Source organism: Neovison vison, chromosome X, assembly GCF_020171115.1.
Source record: "Neovison vison isolate M4711 chromosome X, ASM_NN_V1, whole genome shotgun sequence".
NCBI classification, from domain to species: domain Eukaryota; kingdom Metazoa; phylum Chordata; class Mammalia; order Carnivora; family Mustelidae; genus Neogale; species Neogale vison.
Window position 1 is genome coordinate 122,623,391 of NC_058105.1, and position 21,830 is coordinate 122,645,220.

A 21,830-nucleotide genomic window follows, 5' to 3' on the forward strand; every position below is an offset into this window, starting at 1 on the left:
GTCTTTGCCATATCAGTGCTCCCACTACAGAGCTAAGATGACTGCTGGGGTTCTTTCTAGAGGCCCAAGTCCAAGTGCTGGGTGATCCCTAAGCCCTCCAGTGGGTCTCAGAGCTCCCAGAATCCTGGATATAAGTCGGATATAGGAGGACATCTAGGCCTAGGGCCCCTTAAGGAAGGAAAAGCCCTAAGCAGGGTGGGGGGCTGGGGGAGGCGGGGGGCCTTACAAGTCCTACTGTGCATTCCATCATTAGTTCTCCCCATCCCGAGTTCTGGAAGAGCAAGGCAATAAAAACTCAGTCACAAAGTCTGATGCTTACTACCTTCAGAATAAGAAAATCACTCCCTATGAAACATGTTCAGCATTTCCAAGTGATGAGTAAACACCACTCCCTTTGAAACACCACCATTTCCAAGGGACGAGTAAAACAGGATGGAAAAAAATCAATATTTTCATCTAAAAAATAGACCATATCAGAATTATTTGAAGGTTTTTGTATTACATTTGGACACTAGATTTTTGCATGAGCACAATTTTAACTTTTAAAGAAACATTCTTATTGTTGTCAGGTAAGGCAGGGGGTGGGTAGTACTTGGTGAGTTTAGGAAGAGAATACCTGTTTCCTGGGTCCCTGTATTTTTCTTGTTGGCCATGTTAAATATTGACCTCCTGGAATCCACAAGTAGCCGGTAGTAGCCAGCAGTCAAGCAGGCCAAGTTCATGGCATCTGATGATTCCATCAGGAGTGTGATGGGCTACACAAAAGAGAATATTTTGGTTAAAGCCATTCCTCCTTAATGAGTTCCCTCAGGCTGACAACAGTTGCACTGGTGCTTATGAAATATAACAAAGAAAGTTACTGGACAACCATTTCATTGGAGAAATACAGAAGGTCAGAAGTAACACCAAGAGCCTTGCTGAAAAACATTTCTGTGACACCATCTTGAAAGCGGAGACATTTTGAATCTTCCCAGGTAATACTGGGATGGGAGAAAAAACAACAACACTGGTTTTGTTTCCAAATAGTTAACATTTTGAAAAAGTGACAGTTAAGGGGTCAGTTACCAAATGTGAACCTGTGATCTAAAAAATCGCGTGGGAAGATGAAGTTGGGGTTCATAGTGCAAATTAGTGTTGAAAAGAAGTAAAAATTCCAGTGGAAATTATGTCTAAGACCGAATGCAAAGTGGCAAAAAGATCCAGGATGACCTGCTTGTAAAAGAAATCGTAAATTCACAGGAGAACAAACCATAGATGGGAGCTAAGAAAAGGCCTTGATAAAACTTTCTGGAAAGAGTGAGGCTAGCATATGATTGGAGACCAGGCTTGGGCATATAGGGAAGAGGTGGTTAGTTGAAGCAATTATTCTCTTTGAATTAGTAAGGGTGGACCTGCTGGTGGATTCTTGGTGAAATTGAAAACTTGACAGGAACAAGGGAGCAATACAAAAGCAGACACCCAGACAGGCACAGAAACATCAAGGTGACGAGCTCTTGCTTTCAGTCCAAGGTATAGGACCCTGGCCACGTTTGATGGCCCTGGCTAATGGAATCCACCATTCCACCCAAAGCCCCCATACTCCTTGATAACCTGCCTTTTCTTTCCATTTCAACTGAGGGCTTCCCTCAAAGCATCCCACAATTCTTTCCTTATAGGAAAGCAGGAGACCACCCATAGGGTCTTGCCACCTACTTCCGTTGGGTCGGATCATCCCGTTATCAGGTGTGTGATGACTGCCTCTAATTCACTCTTTCCCCTGCTCTTTCTGTGAGGGGGACCACTGTTGTTAGCATCTCTGCTCACAGAGTGGGCCAGATGTCCCAAGTCTGTTCTTGCACTTGCGCTGCCACGAAGTCAACCAGAGGCCCTGGATTCAGCCCATGAACGCCACCAGCCATGGCCACCATGTCTGAGCTGCATACTCTCCAATCCATAGTCACTGTTTCCCACTATAGAGGCTTTTCAACTTGCTGTGTAGACAGAACCCTCGCCTGTTCTCAGAGCACTCCTCCTGACTGACACGGTTTCCTTTTCTCTATGGAAACATCTGGCCCCAAACCAATGACTCATCCACTACTGGGGCAAGAAGGTAGGTAGAGAGGACCTGGATTATTTCCCGTCAACTTCTACTTCGGGAGTTGAGTTCTGCCCTTTGAGGACAATGTCAGATTGTTGTTTTAAATGGAATGGCCATGACATTCATAGGGGCCAGCGGTTCAGTCAGTACTAACGGCCACAGCAGATAAAGGCTAACTGACAGAAATGCTCAGCTTTTCCCAAAGAATAAACACACATGGGCCAAATGGCCGTTCTAAACAAAGTTGGGAAAAATATCCCTGACTCTCTGGACAGGAATATTCTAGAAGGCTAGCAGGGAAAAATCTTCCCACTCTCTCTCTCTATGATTCACGCACTCAGGTGCTACAAAGGACCTTAGAAATGAACTCGTTTGCTTTCTCGTGTACAGATGAAGTGGTCGAACAACTCGTCCCAGATCACACGGCTCTTTAGGGAGGACTGGAGGCCTCGGGCAGGACTTGGGTGGATTTTTCTCTGTACCTCGTCCCATCTCTGATCCTCTGCCCACCGTGCAATGTCAATGGCTTTGCAAATAATAGCGGTGTTACCACAAACGAGATTTTCAGATCAAGGTGCTGGGTCAACAGCTCAAAGATTTACCTTCACATCCAGCACGTGCAACTCTACCCGCACCAAGCTGTCCTCCTCGGTAAACATCTCGATTCTGTTGACGTGGCTGAAGTCGGCTAAAAGAGCCACTAGGTTTGTCTTGGTGTTTATGACGTGGCTTATGCCATATCGGGGCCCAACCAGGAGAGTCACTTCCGAGCGCTTTTCTGCCTGCTGAGAGAGAAGGACAAATTCTAAAAATCCTAGACCTCTAAAACACCATGCAGACTTGAGCCTGACAGTCTGTTCTTATAAGATCACATTTTCTTTAGCAAGTATTCCTCGATTATATTGTACTAAGTCAGCCAGTTAGAAGAACCAAACATGACGATCGCATCAAGGCGCTGACCAATCATGAATAATGTAGAAAGTAACTATTATCCCAGCACAGACATTCATAATCATGAGACACTCTTAGAAACGAGGATTTTTGGGTTTTGTTTTGTTGTTTCTTTTTTAACACGAAAGCAACTTATGGCCCAATGATTTAAAAGAAGGCCATTGTTAGAGTACATCGATGCTCTTGGTTCATCATATTTCTTTTTCTAGGGCATTCGACAGTGGCGTTATCCAGTTTAACATTTCTTCTGATATTTCCAGACTGTGCTGCAGTCGCTTAGAAATGAAGGCTGGAAAAGATTCGCAGCTGATTTGCTTTTGTCAAAGGCAGCTCATTCAAGACAGCCTATGGCAGTGCTATTTTGCCGGTCTCCGTGGCTCCCAAGAGAAAGCAAAAAAACAAAAACAAAAACAAAAACAAACCACCAAAAACCAAAAACCAATTACCACTAATGTTGCCTTGAACACACGGCCCCCATACAGTCGAAGGTCACTGAGGAACTTGAGATAATGGACCTTGGCTTGCAGCGCAGAGAGCTGAGGAGAGAAAAGAAACCTCAGGTGTTAATTGCAGTGGGTGTGGCCGGGTTTCTGCTGGAGACCAGCGGAAGGACAGGGCGAACTGGGGGGCACGACAAGGAGTCTGGATGAAGAGTCAAAGTAAATTGCTTTGTGTTTGGTTTCAGGATAAAGGGCTGTAATAAGGGATCCAGATGAAAACCTGTTTATTTGGGGGGAAATGTATGGGAGTGGGTGGGTCACAGACATGGATACGCTGGGCCAGGGCACTCAACAAATGAGAACAAGATGGTAAGCTATTCCACTGAAATGTCTGCTTATCGGAGACTCCAAGAGTCGAGCGGTGCTCTCCGATCGCGGGTAGGGACAAAGTGGGTTGTGTACAGGAGACTCACCTATACAGAGTTCCTGAGAGCCGTTTTGAACACACACTGGCCATCTACCTACAGCCCATGAAAGAGGCTCTCCAAGCTCATCTCAAGTTTCCTCCGGCCTTTGTAAGTTTTTGGGAGTGGGTGGACTTTCTGTGCTCCAATCATTGGGGAGATGTTGGAGCTTGCCGCAAGTCCCTGCTTGGTTAGTTCAACTCAAGCATCTTTTGAGTTTCGTGAAGGATATTAAAAAAAAAAAAAACTTTGTCCAGATAAAAGTTATATTTTAAAGATTTAAAACTGGAGATTCCCACCTCTTAAAAGGAGTCCTTGATTGTTAACTCTACCTAAACACATTGTTAGTGAGCACTGTTCAGCCGTCCTCCTCCTTTCGAAAACCAGGAGCACATTGCAAATTGATTTGAAAGCAAACCACTCACTGTTGGCTAGAAAAACCGACCTTCAGAGAAAAACAGTGATAGATAGATCCTAGAGCAGTTAAGCCTATTATTACCAAATCAGTGGGCCATGCTTGAAAAAAATCCTATTGAGCCAATCAAAAGAAATTAACTTTGGGCCAATCAGAACTGAAACTGAAAAAAAAAGAAAAACTTCTTGTTTTTTTTAAAAGTTTATTTATTTAAGTAATCTTTACACCCAACGCAGGGCTCAAAATCATGACCACAAGATCCAGAGTTGCACGCTCTACCCACAGAGCCAGCCAGGTGCCCCTACAAAACTTTGATCCCTGACATCCCGCTGGATTTCTGTGAGCTGAATGCTGAATGTAAGGCAACAGTGGCTAGAGGGTGTCAAACCTGATTTTACATTTTAAAAAGCCATGGGGTGAGGAGGGAATAGCGATAAGTATGTTTTGGCCAGTAAAAATGACTTATAACCCAATACCAAGACCAAAGAATTACCCACATAAACAGTGATTTGTATTAGAGCTGCCCAAGTTTCTATGGCCAATATCAATTGTTAAGTGTTCCTGGGCTGTTACACTGCTTTCGACTTTATAGGTCCTGTATTTTTAGGTTCCTCTTTCTGGTTCTTGAAACCCTTTGCTTTTTATTACCTATACACATAACTCTCTATTCTGACCCACAATCTATTTTAAAATGTCCTTTCTGTTTCTTCTGATAAAAAAAAATAAGGGAGACTTTAACACTAACGATGGTGAATGGTAGAGATAATTTTATCTTCCCTTCCAAAGTAAGATTTAATTCAGTGGTTGCCAACCAGGGGTGATTTTGCTCTCGGGGGCCCATTTGGCAGTGTCTGAAAATATTTTTCTATGTCACGATCGAGGGCATTTTGTAGGTAGAGACCAGGGATTTTGCTAAATACCACACAATGCACAAGAGGGCCTCCCTCCCCCCAGCAAAGAATGATTGCAAATGTCAACAGTGGGGAGGCAGAAACCCTGGTTTAAATAATGTGATAGCTGCTTTGCGAGGACCCTTGCTGGCTGCCATGCGTTGAAGATGGCACGACAGAAATGTACAACTGTCTCGCAATTCTGTTCTCTGATCACAAGGTCTCAGTGGCTAGGCAAGGTTCTCTCACACTCACAGGTGCACACGTGCACACTCGCACACTCCATATAATAACTCTATAGCTTACAAGAAAGAAATAAGTTTCCATAAGAACACTGACTTGTCATTAGCCTTAGAAACAGGTTGATAGTGAAAAAAAAAGGGGGAAGGGGTTTGGGGTTATACGGTTATTGCCTCTGAAAGTTCGGTGCTTCCTAAGTATTTTATTCATGCGCTAATTTTAAGCATTTTAAAAAAATGCACACAAGCCTTTCTCTTTAAAATCCATTTTCTATTAAGATGCAAATGTGATACCTTTTTACCCGGTGGTACCAAGTTTTGATTTGCTTTGACAAGGTGTGAAAGTGCTTTCTTTATGTTCTTCTCCTTCATGCTTTGCAGCACAGCAGAGGGAAGGAAAGTCTCTAATCCCCATTCTTTTCTGCAATAAAGAGCATATCTTTAATTTCACATTCTTGTGATGATTAGTTATCTAAGACAAAATGGCGCTCTGATGTTGGTTGGAATAAATGAACTGTGAGGAAGTCAGGAAATGGAGGTAGGTCCCCAATTAGCGAGGCAACTTTGAATTTACACTCGGGAAACCTACTATCCGATGGGTAATACATCTGTTTGCATTTTCAAGGAAACACGTTCTTCCCTCTCCAGGGGGAATGCCTTTGGGACCAATGGGAATTGAAGAGACAATTTATCCAACCCACCGCTGAGTCTCATTGAGTTCATTTATGTGTCTGAGTATGTATTTCCAACACAATTTCTCCCGGTTCCTTTGTTTATTGCCATTGTTACTATTCCCGCCCCCCCTCCTCCATCAGCCCCACACAGTTTTTCTCTCTTCACTGAGAAGGGCCCGGGCAACTCCTTTGTGCTCCCAAAGCCATTCTTCCCTTCCCTTCCCTTCCTCCTCCCCAGTGGTTGCTTCGCTAGAAATACACACTGGTCTTCCCTGCCAGCAAGATGATGTCTGTCTAGGTCCTTCAAGCAACATTTCTGCCTGGTGTGTGTGCATGCGTGTGTGTGTGTGTGTGTGTGTGTGTGTGTGTGTGAGGAGTGCTGCTGGTGTGCAATCAACGTGGGGTTCATGACCCCTAAGGATGTATGATACTGATGGGGAAGTGCGAACGTCACCAATAGGTGCGCATGCACAAGAGAAAGGGAGAGGACTGCGTTAATACAGGTTTGCTGAAGGCCCGTGTCCCCAGCGACGGCTACAACCCTACCCCAACAATGCTCCATTTCCATCATGAAATCTATGAACTCTACCCTGATTGGCCGGGTACCCAACCAGTGTCTCCTAAATACTGTAAAGACCACCAAGATTTGGTCATTTCTCCTATGCCAGATCCTCTCCAAAGAAGGGTAGGGAGACAGCCTTCCCCCCACTTGACCATCCACGCCACTGCTAGTTACGATGGGGTTTTTCATGATCACCATGTCTTCCTCCTCCTCCACGGGCACCTATTTCTACCCATTGGCTTGCCCTCCTTACGGGCTGCCTGGTAATTCTATATCAGTATTTTAAATCGTATCTACCTTTTTTTTGGAGCTTTCATTTATTTGTTTGAGAGAGAGCACACGCATGGGCACAAGCAGGGGGAGGGGAAGAGGGAGAGGGGGAAGCAGGCTCCCCGCTGAGTGGGGAGCCAAAGCAGGATAGCCAGATCACAACCTGACCTGAAGTCAGATGCTCAACCGACTGAACCACCCAGGCACCCCTCGTATCTTTATAATCGGATCACAAGTCCTTTATGCTTATTTGTACTTTCTGCTGGCCTAGTGTGAATCCCACATAAAATGCTCAGTGAACAGGTGAGTAAATTAATTAATGAGAACATTATCGTAGACTGCAAGAGTCTTACTCAAGCCAGTCATCTCTGGGAGGTTTCTGACGGTACCATATTCCAACTAGCCGAACGTGGGGATGGACAATAAGAACAGAAATGCATTTTAATGGTCCGAAAACCATGGCAGGTTGCTCAGGCCGCCTTTTCACATGGAGGCCCATATCATCCGTGCCCAGGAACACACGAAAGGGGAACGGATGAGGGAGCGAGTGTGTCCGACTGAGTGTAAGACCCCTCTGGGGGCCGAGTCTCTCTGAGGCGACACTCACAGCCTGTGCGCCAAGAAAGACATAAGCCATCCATGAGAAAGTGAGTTGAGAACGGAAAGCCCGAGGTTCTCAAATTGTACGTGAGGATTTGTCCCTCGGGGTAGACGGGAGAACCAAGAGTTGTGAGACTAGGGGCCTCGGAGTCTGCAACCTGGAGCTCTCACCGTCCCCTACACAGGCTCATGAACTCTGTTGAGAAGAAGCGATTTTATTCCCTGGTGGGTCAACCCGGCACGCAGGAATTTAGAAAGGTTTTACACGCAGTCCCCGGGAAGCTTCTCTGGAAGGTAGGATTTCACGTAGCTTGCCCACCCCTTGTACACATGGGGAGGACTCCACGGCCTTATTGTTACGTGGAGATGTGGCCCCTTCCCTGCCATAAACTTTGAAATATGAACTCTCATCAGAGCTGCCAAGATTAAGGGAGGGGGTGGCAGCCTGAACACAGGTGCTTCCGCCGATCACACGGACCACAGCACAAGGTGGACCCACCCCCCCTGCACCGGACCTGGGTTCAAATCCTGAGCCCTCTAGCTAGAAGCCCCCGCACTCAGCCAAAGCCTTTTGTCCTACTGTGCCTGGGTTGGCTCATCTGTAAAATAGAGCAAAAAGGCTAGTTCTCTCCCAGGGACATCATGAGAATTAAAGACCTTCATGCCTGAAAAGCACAGAGACCAAAGCTTGGCTTAGAATCAAGTCTGTTCGGGACTTTGAGAACCTACACTTCATGTGACATCCGATCCTCCTTTGTACCATGATTCGCTAAAGGTGGCTTATGGAAGAAGGGGGTCTCTCCCCCTGCAAAATGAACGCAATGTACGGACGCCGTGCCCCCCGTTGAACGAACGCCCCGCCGCAAACGACAGCAATGTTGGAAACAGAGACAGACGTCAAAAACACCCTTGGGCGTTACGGAGGCAGCATCCCTGGGCCTGAATCGCCTCCGAGGCTCAACACTTACTCGATGTACTTGAGGGAGATTTTCTGCGTTTGCTTGGTGGTCACGGTGGCGATGTACATTTGCAAGGCCGCCAGCCGCAGGGCTATGTCGTACTTCAGCTCCGGCCCGAACCGCTCCTGCACCACGTCGTTGCAGCTCTGCAACACACACCAGCAGAGGGCGCCACGGGTCAAAGAATGGGCTGCCGCGCGCCGCCTCGGGGACAGGCGACAGCCCTTCCCCAAGGAGGCCAAACGTGCAAACCTTTCCACCAGGCCGCTTGGAACCCAGTCGGAGCTGGACGGCATGCACACAGACACAGAGAGCACGCGCAACATGCCACATTCACTGACAAGTGAGCTGCTATTTAACTACCAAGCTTTTTGTAAGAATAATTAAGAATTTAGGTCGGTCTCCTAACACAGGGGCCGCAAAAGAACAGGAAAAGCACATGTGACTTCTGCTGAGGTTGGAATCCTGGGTTCGAATCCGGTTCCTCCACTACAGAGGGGAGGGCACTTGGGCATGCAACCTAAATATTCTGTGCCTCAGTTTCCTCTTTTGTAAATTGGGGATAATACTGCTCCCCATTTACAGGGTTACGGTGAGGATTAAATGAGGTAACAACGTCAAGCCCTTAGGGCTCTACATGGTATGTTTTAAGTGTTTGGAGGCATACACAGCTGTCATCAGGAACATCTTTAACTTCCTCTTCGCTGTGTAGAGCAGCTTTGGGGAGGTGGAGTTAGCAAGGCGATGGACAGTAGCAGCTCTGGACTCACCCTCCCCACCCCTGTGCCACCCCCAACCCCCCCTCTCCCGCCTGCTTCAGAATCCTGGCTTTGCCAATGCCCCCTGCACACATAACTCCAACCACTTTACTCTCGCAGCCTCAGCTTACTCATCTGTGCAATGGGGATTTGTGCTAAGCCTCAGCTTACTCATCTGTGCAATGGGGATTTGTGCTAACTAATGGGGGGTTGTGCGAAGGCTGCGAGAGCTACACATCAAAGCCGTGCACTGGTGCGCTCAGTAAAGGGTTGCTATGGAAATCCTTGGTTCATTCCAGTGCTGACCACCCCTGCTGGGGCTCTGAGAGCATCATCTCACATCCCCCGGCCTCAGTTTGCTCGTCTGTAAGAGGGAAATGCCTACATCACAGGGTGATGAGGGGCAAATTGAACAGTGGCCGAGAAATGTGCTAAGTTTTTTTTTTTTTTTTAACGATTTTATCTCTATATTTGACGCAGAGAGAGCACAAGCAGGGGGAGTGGCAGGCAGAGGGAGAGGGAGAAGCAGGTCCCTGCTGAGCAGAGAGCCGGATATGGAGCTCGATCCTAGGACCCTGGAATCATGATCCGAGCCAAAGGCAGTGGCCTAACCGACTGAGTCACCGAGGTGCCCTGAAAGGTGCCAAGTCCACTGGGACCACAGTGACTGGCTTTCTAGTGGTGTGCTCAGTCGTCAGGAGCAGAGCACAGGGCTACACATCACCGGGAAGCACGGTATTGCTTCATTATATCCTACATATGTGTGCACATGCATTTTTCCAGAAAACTAGGCTAGCCTCCTTCTTCCTTGTTTGTCTTGTTCCAAGATTTCAAGGGCAAAATGGTCTCAGAAACTGTTTGGCTCTTTTCCAAGAAAAGCACATCCGTGACCCCATCCTATATTAACTTGACTCAGTGGGAACGCGTACCACTGCACGGTTTCTGCGCAGAATATTTACCTTTCAAATACTTACCCATGCCCTAGTGGGGTCATACGACGCATGCTCTGTCCCTATGCTCTAAGTTCGTGCCTCCCGGCTTATCCCTTCACCCCTAAGAGGGAAGTCCCATTCTAACCCCGCCTCCATCCCAAGGCCTAAGGGGTGTCCATTAAGGGGCACCATGGGGTGGAGCGTCATCTTACAGTCTCGTGAAGGGTGATGGCGAGGAAGGCACGGGGCTCAGTGCCAGGCCATCACAAGCCCGTGATGCTTGCTGGTCAATCATTTCACTGACTGGCTTTCTTCTAGGACTGCTACTGCAGGTCACGCGTGAACCAGGATTTTAGCTCAGGACTGAGAGACGAAAGCTTTGATCCTCGGCTCTATCAACCACTGAGCGAAGGAACTCAGATGTGGCATTTCATCTCTCAAGCCTGTTTTATTACCTGGAAAGTGGGCTAACTCTCAAGGTTGTTGGCACACCTCTTAAGGATGTTGCATACATTGGAATGTGTTTTATTAGGGTGAGTCACCGCCATCATTTCTCTGAGGAGTTGTGACTGGGACCGCTGCTTCCCATCCCTTTCGTACCCTGTGTTTAACCAGACTTCTGGGTGAGGTTTTTGTCAAGGTGATTAGTCACTTAATTACATTACATAATGAGTTCAGACGGACCCTGAAGAATCACCGAGAAGTCTGACGTATAGGTCGTGTGGGACAGATCATGCTTTTATAACTCATAACTACAGGACTTCAAGGACAGTTCACACAAGCAAACGGTGGGCACGGATGTGCTGTAGCGGTCCTCACGGGCTCTACTCTAGGCCTAAAACAGTTCATTTACAATAGACACGTTGGGTATTAAAAAGGAAACCAACGCTGCACCGAGACAGAGGACAGGAAATTATGAATTACAACTGTCTGAAGGGTTAGGGTTTTCTGTTATTATATATGCTAAAATCTGTAAGATGCTTCATGGCCCATTAGCGACTGGGAGGTGAGCAGAAGTGCCTCTATTTTCATTGTCATGGTTCATCTAGAGTCAACGGCTGTTGTCCTCCACAGGAACCCACTAAGCTGAACGGACTTCGGTCTTTGTCATACAAGCGATAGCACTTTTGCTTACTCTTCTGTTCTCTAGGCTAATTTTCCTGTATCCTTTTAGTGCCCTAGAATCGACACTGGCAGCCAGCACCATTTGCAGACCCACGGACTTCTGTTAGATAAGTTGTCTTGGACATACCTCACATGCTGCGAGACCCAGGCTGATGCCAGGAAATTCTCATTTCCTATTCTTGGTGGCGGACATAGGAGATGACGGTAGCTTAGTTTCAGTCCACCACACGCGGCTTCCCACCTCCTTCCCTCCCTTCATTGGCTACTCCTTGAAGAGCTGACTGGCTGGTCCATCAGCCATGCAACAGCCAAGGCGGGAAAGCAGAAACATCATCTATGGTTTTTTCAAGTGCCCAAGCGAGATCCCCAGGCAGGGACAATGGTTTGGAAGCGTCCTCTTGTGAATGGAAGGAGTACATAATTATAGAGAATGACAAGTGCATACATCTGTCTACACCAGTGCTCTGACTGGCACCTATAACTATCTCCTTACAACTAACAAGATTAAAAAAAAAAAAAACCTAGTGTATCCTCTGAGCTGCTATGGCAAAGCCCAGGGTTGGGTCTTAACAGAAATGAAGGGGATGGGGCGGTCACATCTGGGTTCTTCGGCTGGCCGGCTGGGGGAACAGGGGTCCAGGTGACCGAAGTGGAACATTTAAAAAACCCAGGTCTTGACAGTTTCACGTTTCTGGATGAACAGGGCATGCTGAACTGGACTTGGCTTTTCCAAATGACTCAGGGTTATCTTCAGGAACATTAATCATCCTACTGAGTCGGAAGTGGCATGGTCTCTTCCAAAGACCACGGAGGTGGGGGAATGTTTAAGCGGGCCTTGCCCTTAGTGCCCCATCCGCTGGAATGTTCTAGTACACATTCTGCTTACTTTTTTTTTTTTCCCTTCAACTTAATTTCTGTGCTCTAGGGCTTATTGCCACTTTAATTTATGTCACCATTCCTAACCTCTGGCATTTATCTTGTCTAGATCTCTCTGCCATCTTCTACTGGTTTTCTTTATCCACTCAACTTTTTAAAGACCACAGAAGTTTTGAAATAAACAAGAAAATACTGAGAATAGGAAAACAAAAACCATTGTATTAACTACCTAGAATTAGCAAAGGTGTCTTTTTTTTTCCCTTTTCTAACTTTTTTGTTTTTTTATTTCTTACAGCTCCAGAAATCCTTGCCTTATATAGGTATGCTCAGCTAAAGGGAGCACGTCTTTGGGGGGTTTTTTGGGCCTCATTTTGGTATTTTCTCCCCCCACCCCCTTTTTTTTTGGTGCCAGGGGAGGTTACATTTAGGTTTACAGTCTCATCGAGTAGATCTAATGTGAGATGCTTAAACTTCAGGTAAACGGGCTCTTACTGTTTAATGTGATTGTACTGGGAATTTAAGTGAGAGTAATGGGAAGCAGTTACGGAAAAATACAGGAATATCTCCTAAATGTCAAATGAGTAAATTCCCTCTGGGGCAAACTAGCAAAGATTTTCATCTCTTGAAACCTTGTTTTTTGAGAATTGTAACCCAGAATCGGAGATAGTCTGCAAAAGATACTATTTTCACAAAATCTTGTTGCTTTAAAATTAATTATTCCATTATAAGGAATATCACATTAAAGAACAATTGAAGCACCGAATAAATGCATGAATAAAGGAGTAAAGAAAGGAGAAAGAAAATAAAATATTTTTATAGTAGAATACCAATTAATAAATGAAGAAGAAATAGTGGAATTAGAAAAATCATTATTTTGAACCATTGCAGTAATAATGGATTCGGGCAAGAACCATCAGTGAATACTAAAACCAGTAAGTGAAAGGGTATTAAGAAAGTTGCAAGTGCCTCTCCACAAATTACTTATTAAGTATAAAAAAAATAATAACTTCTCAATGGATAAATTTGGAGAACATCGCCGTAACCAAGAGTCAAAGTCAACCTCATTATTATGGGGACAAACGGACATCATCTACCCCCCAATGTGGTGCACTCAGGATGATACGAAGTCACGCATGTCTTTCTTCTGCCCAGATGACATAACCTCGACCTTATCAGGAGAAATTTGAGAAAAATGAGAGGTTGCTACAAAATAACTGACCTGTACTCCTCAAAACTGTTACGGTGCCGAAAGTCAAAGAAAGGCTGAGGAATATTGTGGACTTAGGGAGCTGAAGTGACACGACAATTAGATGCAAAAATGGGATTCTGGCGCAGATCCTATTATAGAAAAAATGGGTTTCTAGAAGAAAAAGGCTATTTGGGGGACAGTAGGCAAAATCTGGGTATAGACTGTACACCAGGATGGAAATGTATCTGTTAAATTTTCTTATTTTGTTAATTGTGCCACAATTATGTAAGAAAAGGCCCTTTTTACTAGGAAATACACACAGAAGTAGTTGGGGTAAATGAGCAGGATTTGGTAAATAGGCATTTGTGTTGTTTAGAAAAATAACGTGTGTGTGCGCGCGCGCATGTGCAGGCATCGCAAAGGGGGAACGAGTTCTCACTGAAGTATGGTAAAATGTGAACAACTGGTGAATCTGGGTGAAAATTATCAAAATTCTTTTACCACTCTTGTAACTTAAGTATGAAATGATTTCAAAACCAAAAGGGAAAATTTTTAAAAGCACCATGGAATCATTTCACAATGCATGAAGCTTGGGGTGGGGGGCAAAGAGAAAGATCCCAAAGAAAAGAATTTAGGGGCAAAACCCCACGTTAATTTATCCCCCAATATTAATACAAAATGTCCTCAAATTCTCACATACCTGGACATAGAGATACTCAAAAGCAACTGGATCTCTCCTTAGAAGGTCAATTGGATCCTTTGGGACGAAGCTAATTCGGAAAAGACACCTCATCTTATGGGAGCTCGGCCGCTGTGTCACCTAGAAGATCAGACCAAACATAAGACTCCTTCACTGCTGGCAGAGGGACATGGAAGCACAGGCAGCTTTGTTTCAACACCAAGGAAGAGTGGTCAAAGTTCTTTTACAACGTCTCCCAGATACCGACTCCCCGAAAACCGCACATATCCTATGCTGTGTTCCCCAGAAGCTAACCCTGAGATAAGGGACCTGCCGAGGAACTGCTCCCGGGAGAGGCTGGTAAGGGAGTGGGGGGAGCAGGTCAGGCAGGAGAGGAGCCAACCAAGGGCATAGTGCGCAGAGGTGGGTAGCTACCGCCTAACCCACAGGGGACTCAGGAGGATTACCTACACCACAGAGCCATGGAAACCTGAGCCAAAGGACCACAGATCAGCCATTGGTTTCAGGCTGTCTCAAAGGGGTATAAATTTCCAAGTGTGGAGAGAATGGGTGACCACAGTCTATGGGCAGTCCTCTGAAGATCTGAAGATGCTGGTGCAGGAAGTGATAGCGCACCAAAACTAGGATGGGGTTGGGGGGTCAAAAAGGGGATCTGGAGGGAGACCACAGAGACTGTGATTATTGTATGACACGGCCATGGTTTTTTTTTTTTTTTTTCAACGAGACTCCAGACTGACTGCAGCAGGGAAAGCAGGAAAATGTCACCCTTGGATAACAATGCTTTGGAAAGTCAGAAGACAAAAGTTTTGGCCTGAGCACTAAATCTGGAGTCCATGAGTTTCCAAACTACCCCAAACTTTCCATAACGGGACACTTGTTCAAGGGAATTCAAGGGAGTTGAGAATATAAGTTGTTCAAGGGAGCTTACAATACACCACAGGTACTTTAGGGCTAAGGACCATGGATTGTTTGGTTTTCCTATTTTATAGCACAGCATATGCCAACTATTAGGTGTTAAGTTTCTTAATTCCTTTTGCAACTGAAGGGAATCAGCCAATGTAATAGTAGGTGCTTCATAAACAGCCGAATGAATACAAGATACTGGACTCCAAGGAAGAAGGAAAAAGCTCTTCGATTTCCCTTAAAGAGGTCAACACGATGCACCTGAACCATGCACCACGAACCAACAGTTGCTCTACTTGTAGTTTCATACACTTGTGTGTGCTTTTCTATGTATCTGTACGTAGCTTCATGGCCTTGTAACTCCTTCGTTACAGAGGACAAATCTGGCAAAATAAAAATGTTTGTGAACAGCAATTGAAAATTCAAAATAAAAATAACAATAGTTTTATTGAACACCATGTTGTGTGCGTGCACACACATTCTTCCAGTCGCCATCCCTACTTTTGTTGAGCTGACGAATTTCAGCGGGAAAACAGTCCTTTTAAAGGTGTAAGGCATCCTGGGAAGCAGTAACACTGACCCAGCTTTCTGGCTGTGGGTGGGATTACAGAGCTGACTGGACTCACCAGCCCATGGGCTGGAGGCTGGCTCTTCACCAGCTGAAGGTCAAGCAAACCAGGAAGAAGAAAATGTGGGAACTCCAAGAGGCTGGAAGCACTGCTCAGGCCTGCTGTGGGGTTGTAAGGTGAGGTCATAAGGTATTTTGTCAGAAGGTCTGGGCTGAGATTAGAAAGTTGGATTATCATTTCATTACTGGTTAGAATCTATCTTTCTCGAATTTTCCACAAGCGATCTTGAGTCTACTTTTATCATCAGGAGGTTTTTTGAGAAATCATGTAACGCAAAATAAAGTGCTTCAGAGTCATTAGAAAATGTAGTTCCTAAAAAGAACAATCCCTAAAGCAAACAAGAAAACAATTTCCTGGAAATTTGCAGTAGTATGTAAATAGACAATAATATTTTGTATGTAAAGTTTAGTTATAAACTGCCAGAAATTCGGAGCTGTTTAAAAGTTCTTTTGGGGGTTCTCACCAAAATGGAATATTTTCAATGATTAATTTAAAAGATTTTTGTTATTAGACACATTTCTTATACTTACTCTCCCTTTCTGCCATGCCTATAAATATTTTGGTGATCGAACCTTTCATATGCAATGACTTGCAAAAGGCATATAGCTGGTTAGTCTTAGGATATTTAAATCAACCAAATTTCTTTCTAGAGAGCATACTTAAAGTTTTAACACTTTGCTTTTAGTTCTGGCTAAACACGAAACAAAGCCTCTTTTAGAAAGATAAGGGAAGCATCAGGGTTCAGGGCTTTTTGTTTCCTTTTAAGATTCGAGTGGAAATTTAATAACTGGAAATCAATCTGGAACGAGAAATTATGTGTACCTAGCACCAAGAGAGACTGAAAAAATCTCTCTCCAGCTAAATCAGCAAGCAGTTTTCCCGTGAAGGCTACGCAATAGATAGAAGTTCAGAGGGATAGTCTAACTGCAAATATCAGAAAATTGTGGGAGGTTTCATTAGGCTCATAGCACCTGGCTGTACGCCCATATACCCTTGACATTTACTGCTCCCAGCTGAAGGCTGCTCACTGTAAACACCTGTGACCACAGGCCAGCGCCCGACAACCCTGCATAGCCAGGGAGTGACTGCCCTCAGGAGCAGCCACTACCACCACCACCAAGGGACAAATGCCCCCGTACCCCACCCCTTAGGTGGGATACCTCTGCAGCGCGTTCTCCACTGGCTTGCAGTGTTTCCCAGTAGGACCGAGCTCCAGTTGCCCACAGAGGAAACTGGCTCATTACCTTGCTCTCTACTGGCACCCCCATTTTCCCCATTTCCCTTCCACTTCCTCCACCAGCATTTCCCAATATCGCCTCCCAGTGAACCACGTGCCCCCAAACCCTTGTCTTAAGTCCGGCGTCTAGAGGAACTCCAAGCCGAACTCCTTTCACATGGGGGAATTCTGATTATCAGGGCTTGTTCCCCTAGAACAAATTATAAAAGAAGACCTGTTTCCAAGGGAGTTTTGGCACAGGTTAACAAACAACATGTGACGTGATTTCAAATATCTATAGGTTGCTTTAAGCCTCATAAAGAGAGTTCAATTGGAGGGAGAGGGTTATAAATGAACACCAGTGACAGCTTTGTCACTAATTCCCTGCACTGAGTTGGACCGAATCAAGAGATTTAGGGATATTGTGGGAGCAAACTTTCTGCTAATCCATCCATCTGGGAACACCTTGACTCCTCGCTTCTCCTCCTGGTCTTCCCGCGTATCTCGCTCCCTCCCGAAAGTCCCCTCATTACTGAGCTCTCCTACAGAAAGGGAACTTGTTGAAGTCCCTTATACTTCCAGCAAACACCCTGCTTGTGTCGAATCACAAGAGAAGTCAGGGTGCTACACTGAATTCAGCAGCCAAGCAGCCTGCTTGTCTCCCGACAGAACAGATGGGGGTGGCATTTTAGTAAGCAGGAACTGGGACACACTGGCAGATCACATGTTTACAGTGGGCAGCCCTGGGGCAGGGATTTCAAGCTTCCACAAATAGTCACCAGTATGCACCCAGAACTTAAGACAACGAAATATGATATTGGCTTCATCTGAGTAATCGCAGGAGCTGGTTTCTTTTTAACAGTTTCAAGAGATCAATGGTCAGAACAGGTGAGCAAGTCATTTCCCATAACATAAAATAGGACGGACGGAGGCACATTCCCAGTGAGTAGCTGCTGAGTCTTTGATAATTCTGGATGTGACACCGACTGACAGTCTATGAGAAATTGACAAAAAGGGAAAACGTAACCTTGAGATGTGAAACCCATTATGAATGCCAGGGCATTCGTTAGTGGAGATACCCGGGGCTGCAGTGAGCAAATTTAAAGGATTCGAGAGGACAGGGGGTTTCTGGGGCCGGGTAGCCTCTGCTCTCACGGGCGGGTGTAATTTCTGCTCTCACCTGGGGGGTGTAATTTCACACACCTGAGTTAGAGTCTCCTGTTCATGAAGCAAGAGCAGCTTGGTTCCAGCCCCTTCTGTCCTCTGCTCCAGCATGAGGGAGAAGTGTTCGATGCCTTTGATGGAAAGCTTTTCTTGAAGAGTCAAGATGACATCCTTATAGAGAAAACACGGACAAGATGCCATCAGGATGGGCAGAGCTCTCTCTCAGAATTTACCGGGACGGAAAAGGTTGCACAGAGGGGCTTCAGGTGTCTGCATTGTGTACGTTTGGTTCATTCCGAAGCCTGATGCTCCTCCTCCTGACCTCACCCACCACCCCAAATCACTATGGAGCTCAGAAACAGGGAGGGAACAGGTTGATCTAGCTGGAGGAGGTGCTTACTTGACCCAAAGAACTGATCAATCCGCGGCGGAGGGGAGAGGGTTCAGGTCCCCTTGCTTCCAAATGGGGTGGTGATCAAACCTCTTCATAAAGTGGTCTACCCTTGGGGGTGGGCGAAATACCCCCCGCATGCCAAATCCAGCCCACCACCTGTTTGTTTGTGTAAATAAAGTTTTATTGAAACACAGTCACGCTCATCTGTTTCTGTACTGTCTATGGCTGCTCTCGCCCCTTGCATGGGCAAGAGAGACTGTGTGGTCTGTGAAGCCCAAGATATGTGCTGTCTGGTCGTGTACAGAGAAAGTTTGCTGACCCTTAGTCTATACTTCGGGTTTTTTGTTTTTGTTTTTGTTTTTGAGAGAGAGAGCACAAGCTGGGGAGGGGGTGAGGGGAGGGGCAGAGGGAGAGCGAGAATCTTAAGCAGACTTCACACTCAGCGTGGAGTCTCACAGGGGGCTCGATCCTACAATTCTGAGATCATGACCTGAGCCAAAATCAAGAGTCAGAGGTGGGGCGCCTGGGTGGCTCAGTTGGTTAGGCCTCTGCCTTTGTCTCAGGTCATGATCCCAGGGTGCTGGAATCAAGCCCCTAGTTGGGCTCCCTGCTCAGCGGGGAGCCTGCTTCTGCCTCTGCCTCTGAGGCTCCCCCTGCTTGTGCTCTCTCGCTCTAGCACTCTCTGTCTCAAATAAATAAATAAAATCTTAAAATCATTTTTTAAAAAATCAGATGCTTAACCCACTAAGCCACCCAGGCAGCCAGAGTCTCTCTTGGTGAGGGCATGCGGTCAGGAATGTGGGCTCTGGAATGTGGGTTCTACCCCCAGCTCGGCTTCACGGTAACTGTACAGCTTAAGGCAAGTTATTTACCTTCGAAGTGTCTTCATGTCCCTGTCTCTAAACTGGGGATGCTACCAATACCTGCCTCAGAACAGATGTAAGGACTAAATGAGTTCACACAGAGAACACATTTACTGTAGCGCTATTTGATATAGAGGCAGGGGGCTATAACAATACGCACACATTCGCTTTTACTTCACATCCCTGGAGAAAGAAGAAGGAGCAGGCTTTGTTAGCAATCTTGGGCAGGATTAAACATTTATGATGAGGTGGGTGTTCTATACATAAGCACTTGTTTACTGCATTGCAAAACAGATGTCTTTGAAAATGAAAAAAGAAACACCATTTTTTTCCCCATGTACTCGAAAACTCATAAATGATCTCTCTTCAGGATGATTTATACTCAGATGCTAAAAATCCCAAGGAGCAGTGCTATTCCAGCCCGGGGCGATTCTACCTCACAGCAATTGGTAATTTCTGGAGACATCTGTGGTGGTCACAAGGGGACTGGGGCTGCTCTCAATATTGAGGGATGCAGCTAAGAATCTTACAATACACAGGACATGCCCCACCATAAAGAGTTACCTGGTCCCAAGTACCAACAGTGTCAAGATAGGAAAACCCTGCAATACATACAGATTTGGTGGTGGTGGTTGTTGTTGTTGTTTTTTTTTTAGCTCATCTTTTTGAAATTTTGTTTTTTCCCTGTAGACCTTTCTCAATTTCTTCAGGCCCCTTTAATGGTTTTTTTGCTGTTGTTTATTTTTTGCTATTAAGTAAATGCCACCCCAGTGTAGGGCTTGAACTCACAACTCCAAGATCAAGAGTGGCGTGCCCCACCGACTGAGCCAGCCCAGCGCCCTTCCCCAGGCCCCTTTAAAACAAGGACCCTCACACCTAATCACCACCTCAGACATCATTCAACAGAAATGCCTTGACTATATATTGAATTTCATAAAAAAAGATTCTCTGTGTCATAAGTTTTGTTCAAGGGCCAGAAAAGAACAAACAAACCAGCCTCTGTGTGGCAACAGATACTTTATAAAAGAGCCTCCTCAAACACCAGGGAGGACAGCGGAAAATCAATAGCAATAGTTTTTCCTCGCCGTGATTCTCTAGCAAGAATTCTGGCAATTTTTATTAACCAGTGTCGTATTCCTTTCATAACTCTGCTCCTTCTCTTTTACACCTCCCAACCGACGTCTGCGGCGATAGTAAAGCTGTTAGGTACAAGCACAGTGAGCTTGAACTTGCTGTCCTCTGTCTTCTCGGTGCCGTCCACCACCCTCAGGGAAATCAAACTCACTCACTCTAGTGTGGGTTCCCAAGACAAAGGCCAGAGGGAATGAACAACAGGACTCTCTTTGAAATCAAGAGGGATTTCGATGAAGGAATGTATTCAAGTCTTGACCTATATCTTCAGATGGGGCAGGTGGTCTAACAGCAAGGAGATTTCCTGACCACGTGGTATCATAGACCAAGCTGCGGTGGCACAGGGAGATCTAATAATGTGAGCCTGTGGGTTACCTTGGGGATCTGCAAAAAACGATGGCCTGGCCTGAGCATGTAAGCTGACCACGCTCATTCATTTACATAGTGTCTGAGTAGGAGAGGAGTCGTCTTGCCCAAAGAAACATTTGCCTCTCTGCTCCTGGCTCTTCGGGGGGTGCCTGTCCACTTGAGAGCTGGAGAGACAGCAGAGAGCCTGTGCCCTCTACGTGGGGGCCTTGGGCAAAATGTTTGCAGCGCGACGTCTGGAGGAGCGGGATCCTACAGTCAGGCCCACGGGGGCTCAGCTTGTCTATGTGGCCAAGCTCGGACAAAAACTCTGAACACCGAGGCTCACTGGAGCCTCCCCGGTTGGCATTCCCGCAACCGTGCTGTCTCGTGCGATTGCTGCGAGAACGAAGGGCTTGGGAAATTCTAAGCTGGGAAACTCTCCTGCCTTCTCCACCTACGCCCACTGGTGATTTTAACCTGGGTCCTCTTGCTGTGATAGAATACCACCATGAGGGCGCCTGGGTGGCTCAGTCCATTAAGCCTTGGCCTTTGGTTTAGGTCACGGTCCCCAGGTCCTGGGATCGAGTCCCGCATTGGGCTCCCTGCTCAGTGGGGAGTCTACTGCTCCCTCTCGCTCTGTGATCTCGCTTTCACTCTCTCACAAATAAATAAACAAATAAATAAAATCTTTAAAAAACAAAACAAAACAAAACAAAACCCCGTAACTGTGCTTATAACAATTTGCCGAGTTGTGCAAGTCCTTCAAGTCAATCATGGAACCAGAGGGTGGACTTAAGGACCTCCGGAGCCCACCGTCTATGGCTGCTTTGCTGACACAACAGAACAGAGTAGTTTTGAGGGAGATCAAACAGGCCACAGAGCTGGAAATACTTAATCTCCTTCCAGAAGTCTGCCCACTTCTAGGCTAGCAGATCAATAATAAGAGTAACACGTTGCCATCCACGGATTTTGAGTAGGAATAAAGGAAAAGGACTTTGTCAGTCACCCCCATTTAAAATGAGCACGAAGGTGATGGTTCAGAGTGGAAGGGTTTGAGGACG

General features: G+C 46.0%; 1 protein-coding gene across 5 annotated transcripts in view; it reads right to left on the reverse strand.

Annotated features, from left to right (window-relative positions):
- The window catches only part of FRMPD4 (FERM and PDZ domain containing 4), a 556,687-nt gene that overhangs the window by 12,684 nt on the left and 522,173 nt on the right, over positions 1 to 21,830 (reverse strand). For 4 of the 5 annotated variants that reach the window (XM_044234508.1, XM_044234506.1, XM_044234509.1 and 1 more), the window contains 7 exons: positions 18,073 to 18,204; positions 14,122 to 14,241; positions 8,551 to 8,687; positions 5,771 to 5,897; positions 3,475 to 3,564; positions 2,680 to 2,862; positions 617 to 755 (listed from right to left, as the gene is read on the reverse strand). In XM_044234508.1, coding sequence (XP_044090443.1) covers positions 617 to 755; positions 2,680 to 2,862; positions 3,475 to 3,564; positions 5,771 to 5,897; positions 8,551 to 8,687; positions 14,122 to 14,241; positions 18,073 to 18,204 — 928 coding nt within the window. The remainder of the gene's footprint in view (positions 1 to 616; positions 756 to 2,679; positions 2,863 to 3,474; positions 3,565 to 5,770; positions 5,898 to 8,550; positions 8,688 to 14,121; positions 14,242 to 18,072; positions 18,205 to 21,830) is intronic. The other variant, XM_044234507.1, reaches the window with a different exon arrangement.